The 8666-nt window shown below is 49.6% G+C and overlaps 1 protein-coding gene across 3 annotated transcripts; it reads left to right on the forward strand.

Moving 5' to 3' along the window:
* SMPDL3B (sphingomyelin phosphodiesterase acid like 3B) lies at positions 1-8196 on the forward strand. Of its 3 annotated transcripts, XM_026863383.1 has the most exons (7): positions 7-84; positions 1622-1719; positions 2254-2397; positions 2954-3126; positions 3274-3454; positions 4046-4179; positions 6211-8196. In XM_026863383.1, the coding sequence occupies exons 1-7, from the start codon at positions 41-43 to the stop codon at positions 6604-6606; spliced, it is 1170 nt and encodes a 389-aa protein (XP_026719184.1). In that variant the 5' UTR covers positions 7-40; the 3' UTR covers positions 6607-8196. The 3 variants fall into 3 exon arrangements, with proteins under 3 accessions (XP_026719185.1, XP_026719184.1, XP_026719183.1); XM_026863384.1 differs by lacking the exon at positions 1622-1719 and having other exon boundaries at positions 1-84; XM_026863382.1 differs by lacking the exon at positions 7-84 and having other exon boundaries at positions 636-1719.
* Positions 8197-8666: the final 470 nt, after the last annotated feature.

Consider the following 8666-nt stretch of genomic DNA (forward strand, 5'->3'; position numbering starts at 1 on the left):
CGATGCGCCCTGGCCGCTGCTCGCCTCCGCCGTCCGCGCCATGAGGAACCGCCTGCCGCGGCCGGACTTCGTCCTCTGGACCGGGTGAGGAAGGGCCGGGGTCCCGCCGGGAGCGGGGACTCGCTGCCGGGATTCAGCTCAGCTCCTCCGTCCTGCCGCTGGGGCCGAGGGACGGGCTCTGCCCCCTGAGAGCTGCTGCTCTGAGAGGAGAAACACGGAACGTTCCCGGGGCTGGCGGCGGGCGTTGCTCTCGGGCACGATCCTCCCTGCTCCGGGGGCTGCCGGGCTTTGGATGGGAGAAGGGGCAGCCCGAGGGCAGGGGCGTGAGGAGCTCGTGGGGACCCGGGGCTCTAGATGGGAATCGTTTTGAGAGGGGAGGTGAGGATCTGCCCTATAATGCAAATGGAGGCTCAGGGGAGAGCGCAACCTCAACGAGGCCTCCTGATGCCAGCGAGAGCCCGCAGCAAGCTCCAGCAGTGAGAAACGGTGAGGTAAGGAAAGGATCACAATTCATCATCGTTCCTATTCTTTTAATTATTGCCAACCCTGCCTGACTTAACACAAACTCTGAGTGCCTGAAATGCTCTTCCTGTTGGCACACCTGTAAGAGGCTCTGGGATGGAGAGTGCTGCAAACCAGACTTGTGGCTGCTACAGACTTCTTCAGACTGTAAAGAGGCATCTTGGAAGATTTATTTCAAAAAGGGGCTGTTTGCCGTTAGAAGTATGAAGAACCTCCCTAAATGGAAGCTGTTTTCTCCTAGTTTGGTTTCCAGAAGTGGGCACCCAATTCCACAGGAGGCCTCAGTAGCACTTACAGACAGTAAAAGTTTCATTTTGCATGATTATTGTGTGTATGCCCTCCTGTAATGTCTGCTTTTCATCTGACAGTGCAACATCAACCTGTAATTTGCTGTAAATCCTAGTTTGCAGTGCTGTTGCCTGACCCCACGTTTTTGTTTTCTGTCTCTGTGGATGATTTTTCCTACTTAAAGTAGTTATCAGTCCTTATGACTTTATGTTAATTTTTTTTTCCTTCAAACTATTTCCCCCCATTCTTTGACATAATTTTGAATTCTGATCTTCCTCTTCGATGGGCTTGTTGACAGCCCAGCATCATCTATGAATGCTGTAAGTGTATTGGTGAAAGCACAGAAGCGTGTGTCTGCCGCAGTGTTGGACACACTCAGTGATCGCTTGCTGGAGGCATTCCTGTGTCCGTTGCAATGAGCGTTGTTATGCTGCTGCTCAATCAGCTGTGCAAACAACTTTGCTTCACTATTGCCGATCAGATGTTGACCCGAGATTGCAAAGTGCTGTTCCTTGCAATATTTCCAGTCAGCTTTAGCGTCTATTAAATGCCCTGAGGCAGAGTGAGCCTCCACTTCATATGCTTGTGCACAAGTTTATCAAGATTTATAAAGTGGAGCCCATTTTCACTTTGAACCAATTCCTTGAAACTCCGTGAGTGCCTTGGCCAGTCAACATAGCACTGGTTCCTGCCCCCAAAAGCTCCATCTTTATCTTCTAGGAGGCACAAAGAGCAGCATGTATGCAGGTTTCTCTGCCTTGCTTATCGCTTTAAGCTTATGCCACAGTGACTGTGCCACTTTTTTTTCCAGAGATGATACTCCTCATGTCCCCAATGAGAAGCTTGGAGAAGAAAAGGTTCTGCACATAATAGAAAACCTGACTTCTCTGATAAAAGAGGCATTTCCAGGTAGAATTTGAGGGGGTGAGAAGGGGAGAGAGGCAGAGTCTTGTGGGAGGAGCTTACCAGGGTGGAGAAGGGGAAAGGCACGGACAGGCTGTAGTCGATGGGACCTGTTTGTCCTCTTCCTAGTTGCTGCATGGCATGAGGCGTGTCTGAACTGAGGCGTCTGATGCGCACTCATTGTTTCAGGTTAACTCACCCAGAAGAGGAAAAAAAACATTTCTGTAATTGGTCATTAAGGCAGAAAAGGCTACAAGATTTCCTCACACTTAATCCATGCCAGCAGTGGGGGAAGGATCGTTATTGATGGTGAAAGCTCACTGATTCCTCTGTAGAGCTGTGGCTTTGGGCTGGCCTGTCCCAGGGAGGGATGGTTGTTGCAGTGTCGTGCCACATGGCTGCGGTGTGGGTGACGTGGCTTTTGCAGAGTCCTCAAGCCATGCTGGTTTTCCAAGTCTCTGAGTGTTTCAGGGAGCTTTGGTGCTGGGGAACTCTGAATCAAGCATGGATTCCTCTGTGCCTCCTTTTCTCTGTCTCTAGATACTAAAGTCTATGCGGCAATGGGCAATCATGACTTCCACCCCAAGAATCAGTTTCCGGGGAAGGAGCACAGAATCTACAACCGAACAGCTGAACTGTGGCGTCCGTGGCTGAATGATGCTTCCATTCCTCTTTTCAGAGCTGGTATGGCTGCGCTCTGGGGAGACGGGGGTGGTTAGGAAAATACCACAAATGGTTCTCCCTGCTTCTATGCTCAGAGGAGCAATATTTGTAGAGTGTTTCTGGAGGAAGAGTCCAATTTAATGCTGATTCCTAGCACTGAGTTCTCCTGCTTGCAAGAAAAGAAATTGCTTTATGCTTTAGTCCCTCCTGCTTTTGTCAAGTTACTGGAAAGTGTCCCTACAGAGGATCCAGAGTAGTGAGCTTCAGTGGAGAAAAAAAAAGATCTTTTAAGAAGGCTGCTGGTGCAGGCAGCACTGTGGCTCTAGAGCTGCCTGGCTCCTGGTCCCCATGCAGGGGCTCCCTTCACCTTGAGACCTAAGCACAGCAAGAGGCACACAAGGAGAGGAGTCTCTCCAGATCCCCACTTCGGGGTGGTCAGAGCACTGCTGGCCCCTTGTCCAGACGGTGACTGCTATGGCTGTTGCCAAGGAGAGCTGAGAGGGATGGAAGCAAAGGGGTCACAGCAACCAGCATGACCAGACCTCCAGCTCTTTCCCTCTTGGTTGCATTTTTTCAGGAGCTTACTACAGTGAGAAGCTGCCCAGCCCAATGACACAGGGGCGAATGGTTGTCCTCAACACCAACCTGTACTATGACCAGAATGACGAGACGGCCGGTGAGGAAGATCCTGGAGGGCAGTTCCAGTGGCTGGAAGAAACACTGACCAATGCCTCTAGAGCAGATGAAATGGTATTAGAAGTGAATAAAACTTTGTAGAGGGCTTCCCCCAGCCTGGAAGCTCTTTTCACTCCTGCTCTCCCCTCTGTGCACTCACAGCAGGACGGTGCTCTGTGAGGAGTGTGGGCTTTGTGCTCAGTGCCACTCTTGCTTTTGTAGGTTTTCATTGCGGGGCATGTCCCTCCCGGCTTCTTTGAGAAGAAACGAGGCAAGTCCTGGTTCCGGAGCAGCTTTAATGATCGATACTTGAAAATCGTGCAGAAGCACCATGGAGTGATTGCTGCCCAGTTTTTTGGGCACCATCACACGGACAGCTTTCGGATGTTTTACAGTGATACAGGTACCGGCTCTGGCCACCTAGGCATTTGCATGATAGCTCTGCCAACTTCCAGAAAATCACGGAGTGGCTGTTAGCTGAGTGCAGCTGAGAAGCCAGAAAAGGCTTGTGAAATGCTTTGGTCAGCAAGAGATAATAGAGGTTCTGATCTCCATCCCCAGCCTGTAGCTCCAACCCTCCCTCCTGTCTACCCTCAACTTTTTATCATTTCTGCTCAATGCCTCGCAGCTTCTTGCCTGATCCCTGTTAGTGGGTTTTGGACATCAGCTGAGACATAAGGGAGCAATTATGAATCTTTGCACTGGGGTTACTGGTAGTGCTCTCGGTCTCCTTTGCTGAGCATGGTACTTTTGCACACTCTCACTGCAGGAGTCTTCAACAGCGGTGGAAAGGCTATTCTCAGCTGCAGCAGTCCCCTGTTCAATCCCTGATGCCATTGAGTGTCCTGATCTTTGTGTGTGCTGTTGTGACTAGGGCTGGGGACAGAGCTGCTGTCTGCAGAGTGATCAGTTACCAGGATGCTCACTGCAACATGAACAGGGTGTGATACACACCAAGGTCTCCCATTCATGGGTTGTTTTGCCTTTCTGTAAGGTTCTCCAATCAATGTCATGTTCCTGGCCCCTGGAGTGACTCCCTGGAAAACAACCTTACCTGGAGTGAACAATGGAGCCAACAACCCTGGGATTCGGGTGATCAGCTATGATCCAGACACCCTTCAAGTGCTGGTAGGGGAGCCCCATGTGTTACACACTGCAGTTCTAGGAGAGTACTTCAGCTCCTCCATACAGCTTTAACAGGCAGGACTACAGGAGCCAAGTGACTATGTAGGAGAGGACCCCAACCAAGATATTTCAGCCTCATGTCTAGCACAAAGATTTAGTAAGAGCATCAGTGAGTAAAGGCCAGGTGACTGCAGTCAGCTGGCCCTGGCCTTCTGCTGGGATGAGTTCCCCAGGGCAGTGCAGGGCGGGTTTTGTCATATTTTTTATGTCTTTAGCTAGTTTCCTTTGACACTTGCTTTGCTACCGAGGTAATGTGGATTGCAGAACTCCTCTTTGAGGACTAACAGACTTGTCAAACTCCCTCCAAAAATTTAAACATTTAGAAAATTATTTGAGTCCCCCTACTTGCTAAATTGATTCATCTGTAATGGATCTGAATTTAGGTGAATTGTAGGGGCAGCTTCTGTTTCCTCTGTCTCTTATTAGCAAAGAGGTAGAGGATGGCATGTTTGTGCCTTTCTTTGCAAGGGATAAAGCAGCTCTGTAGATGCTCTGTCTATGTGTTTATAGCATGAGAAATGAATGCTAAAATACACTGTGGAAGGCTAGGGAGCTGGTGAAGCAGAGAGAAAAAGGGCCAGAGACTGAGAACAGAAGTTGTGAAAAACTTTATTTTGCTCACAGTTGAGAAAATAACTCCACTCAGTAATTAACACCACTGTGACACTTGCTTCTGCCAGTGGGCAGTGCTGATAGTAAATAACAGTGGTTTTGGAACAGACCAGGCTCGAATTTCCTGATGTTTACAGATAAAAGTCAAGTAGAGCAAAGCCATCCTCTTATCCCTTATGAAACAGGATGCTTTTGTGGTGAGTTCTGGAGGCTCTCGCCTGAGGTCTCTGTCCCCAGGTTCATGTCACAGTAGGCAGCTGCTGCTGGGAGGCAGCTCACCCCACGCCGGGCGGGCGATGCGCTGCCTGCGGTGAGCGTGCGGGTGGCGGATGGAAGGATTGACACGGGAATGACTTAGTAGGAAATCTAGATTTATTAATAACTAATAGCAATTTATCATTACAAAATAATTCAGAAATGTTGAAAGAAAGAAAAGCGGCTTATTTGCAGATTCTAAAATGACAAGATTCACCGTAACTTACCTAATGGTACCTTAATTTATACGTATATGCACAAAATGTACACACACACACACACACAGAGAGACAAAGGTATTTGGATCCAGTAGAATGAACACAAAACGTACAAACACACACACACAGAGACAAAAGTATTTGGATCCAGTAGAATGAAGTATGTACCCACACACCAATAAACAGAGAAAGAACGGGTGAGAGAGAAGTGAGCTCAAAGAAAAATTTCCCTCTTCTCGAGTTTAGAGCAAATACTCCCAATGCCTCAGCGTTCCTCAACGGGCGGTAATTGAGACTCGAGCGGGTGGACTTTGCCCCAGCCTTCCCTCAGCTCTGGCAGCAGAAAACACCTTAAGGGTTTTGGTCCCCGAGAAGCTCCCAGCTCAGGGGAGATGCAGGTCACAGCCCACTGCGATCCAGGAGAGCTCGGAGGCTCTCTCTTGTGGTCACCATTTATAGGGTCCAAGATAATAGACTTTTGTCAGGTAACTTCTGGTGTCTTCCAGCAGCTGCACAAGAGCTTGATGAATGTGCAGCTCTGTTATTGTTCCATTTGACCCCATCCCAGCCACAGGTGTGCCAGGCCATTGGGAGATGATGGGCTGTTATAACTGTTTCTGAGCAATCCGGAGGGGCAGGAGCCAGGCTCATCCGTTATCAGTCCTTATCTCCAGAGATGGGTGTACAGCTGGGGGGGAGGTGGGTGGAATCACACCAGCACCAAGCAGCCCAACAAGGAGGGGCAGGGAGGGGTGAGAATTGCACCACCACAGTGCAGTGCTGACACAAGCACGGGGGAGAAGGGTCCAATCACACCCAAGTCAAATGTCTCCCTGGAGGGCCCATCCTTTCCTGATTTGTCCTCATTCTGTTTTTTCTCTCCCTGCAGGATATGGTGACTTACTACCTGAACCTAACTCGTGCCAACATGATGGGCTCAGCGTGGGAGGAAGAGTTCCCAACGTGGGAGGAAGAGTATAGACTGACAGAAGCCTTCCAAGTCCCTGACGGCTCTGCGCACTCCATGCACATGGTGCTGGAGAGGCTGTTGGAGGATCCCCACTATCTGCAGCAGTACTACGAGTTTAACTCTGTCAGATATGACCTTGCCCCGTGTGACAAGGCCTGCCGCGTTGATCACGTCTGTGCCATCAGGGAAGTTGATTTTACGAAATACGATGCGTGCGTTAAAACCAGCAGCTCTGCCTCTGCCATCATCAGTGTTTGGCTTTTGTTCCTCTGCTTGCTCGTAGGACTTCTCAGTCCCCAGCAAGTGCTGCAATGACTGAGAGCAAGGGAAAATGAAGAGAGCCCAAGTTCATGATGCACGAGCAATTGTGAATGCTTTTGGCATTGAGAACTCACTTGAAAACCAAGACAAAATCAGTGGCTTTTACTAAAAGCTCTACAATGTTGATTTGAAATCTTCTAGAGAAGCTTGCTCTGTCGGGAAAGGATAGTAATTGCTGCAGTCTTTCTGTGCCAGACTGGCTTGTGTCAGGGAGTTTCTCTCCCCTGGGCTGTGGCTGGAGGTAGTCTGCCTCCCCGTGGACGAGAGCTGTGAGCTGCCACGTGTTACCGAGGAGTCTGCTGCCAGGTGGCTTCCTCATGCTGGTGCACGCCTCTCTTCTGGAAAGAGCACACAACGGGCAACCCAAAAGGTCTTGTTTTGGTGACCTTGTACAGCACCAGCCTTGCCTTCGGCTTACGAGCAAAGCCAGGTGAGATTGGTTCTTCCTTTGACAGTGTATGAACTTCAGCAGGTTTGGGCTATGACTTTCACATATCAGTGCCCAAAGTGAGGCTCCAGGGTAAGAAGCTTGATTATTATTATTTTTTTAAATTTTAATTTATTTTTTCCCCCAGTGGCTGAGCATAAACAGCTCTTCCCTTTTGTGCTCTGTTAACTCACATCCACTTGGTTTCTTCCTTCAGCTGGGCATTGCAAGCTGACCTTGACCACTTCACTGTTAAACACGGAAGGATTTGGTGATTTCCCAGCCCGGGGCTTTGCCAGCTTCTCAGAGAGCCTCCAGGCAGGCAGGACAAAGTGATGGTGTTGGACCCTTTAGGTAGGGGTGAATGAGACGCAGAAGGAATATTGGTGTGTCTGTCAAAGGCAGCTCTGGGCTCTCCCAGGGGTCTGACGTGGCAGAGCAGGAGCTGAACGTGCAGCTGGAGTGTCCTGGTTAGAGTGAGTGGAGGGGTTTTGGTAGTGGGGGAGGGGGTCACAGCATTGGACCCTGTGAGAAGCTTCTCAAAGCCCCCCCTGGCTCCATGCTGGACCCACCTCCACACCAAGGCTGGGCCGGTTAGTGACACCTCTGTGATAATGTATTTAAGAAGGGGAACCTGGGTGGAGGAGTTAGAGTTGTGAGAACGAGTTGCAAGGAGAACATCTGTTAAAGGATTTCACCAGACTGGGGGTACCTGCCAGCACCACAGGGAGTGGCAACAGCTCACAAAAAGTGCCCTCTTTCTATATGATATAACACACAATACAAAGAGTCTTCGGTGATTTTCCAGGAACTCTCAGCTCTCAATTCATCATTAATTTCAGAAGTCCGTTGTATTCCACAGTTTCAGCTAGTTCTTATTGTTCTAATTCATCTTCAGACACCACTGCTCACTGATGCAGTCATCATGGTTACTCATCTTCTGAACAATCTTCATCATAATTCACTTTTAGACTTGACAAAAGACTCAAAAAGTTCTATTTAACATATACTTAATCTCTGTCTAGCTTTTCAATACCTAGCCTTTCTAAGTTGCTTGAACTGTCAGTGTTGTTTCTAGAGCACCTGTGCTCTACTAATTAAACCCATGAAATAATATCTATTTATTAATTATTCCTGCTATTAATAATATCCTAAGAGAAAAGAGTTTTCTAAAGCTTGTTCCTTTTACAACATCTATGCGAACACCAAGGTCAGAGGAAGAACAGAGGAAAAAACATGGGGGGGAGGGGGTGCTGCACGGAGCAGAGCCCTGCACCCCCTGGTGAGACAGCAGGGCCCCCCCTGCACCTGTGGGGGTCACCGGGGCAGAAGGGAGGGGTGGGGGAAGGTGTTTTTAAGGTATGAATGCTCCCCACGGCCAGACTCTCTTTGTTAGAGTGGTGGTGGTGTCTGTATTAAATTTATGTTCTTTTTTCCTTCCCCTAACGAGTCTGTCCTTTGCTTGTGACCGTAATGGGTGAATCACACCCACACCCCCCGTCCTTATGGGCGCCCAGACCTGCTGCCGTGGGCTGGTTCGGGGTGCTTGGGGGGCTCCTGGCCGGCCCTAGGGCAGCCGGTTCCGTGCGGGAATCCGGTAAGTGCCGGGGCCCCCCTGCCCGCTCCC

The sequence above is a fragment of the Athene cunicularia genome (genome assembly GCF_003259725.1).
Source record: "Athene cunicularia isolate RWA chromosome 23 unlocalized genomic scaffold, athCun1 chr23_part1, whole genome shotgun sequence".
Lineage (NCBI taxonomy): Eukaryota > Metazoa > Chordata > Aves > Strigiformes > Strigidae > Athene > Athene cunicularia.

Coding starts and splice junctions, on each gene's coding strand:
- SMPDL3B (XM_026863382.1), top strand. CDS start 1,548: ATGTATGCAGGTTTCTCTGCCTTGCTTATCGCTTTAAGCTTATGCCAC. Junction 2,398..2,953: donor CATTCCTCTTTTCAGAGCTG/GTATGGCTGCGC, acceptor GCATTTTTTCAG/GAGCTTACTACAGTGAGAAG. Junction 3,127..3,273: donor CCTCTAGAGCAGATGAAATG/GTATTAGAAGTG, acceptor TTGCTTTTGTAG/GTTTTCATTGCGGGGCATGT.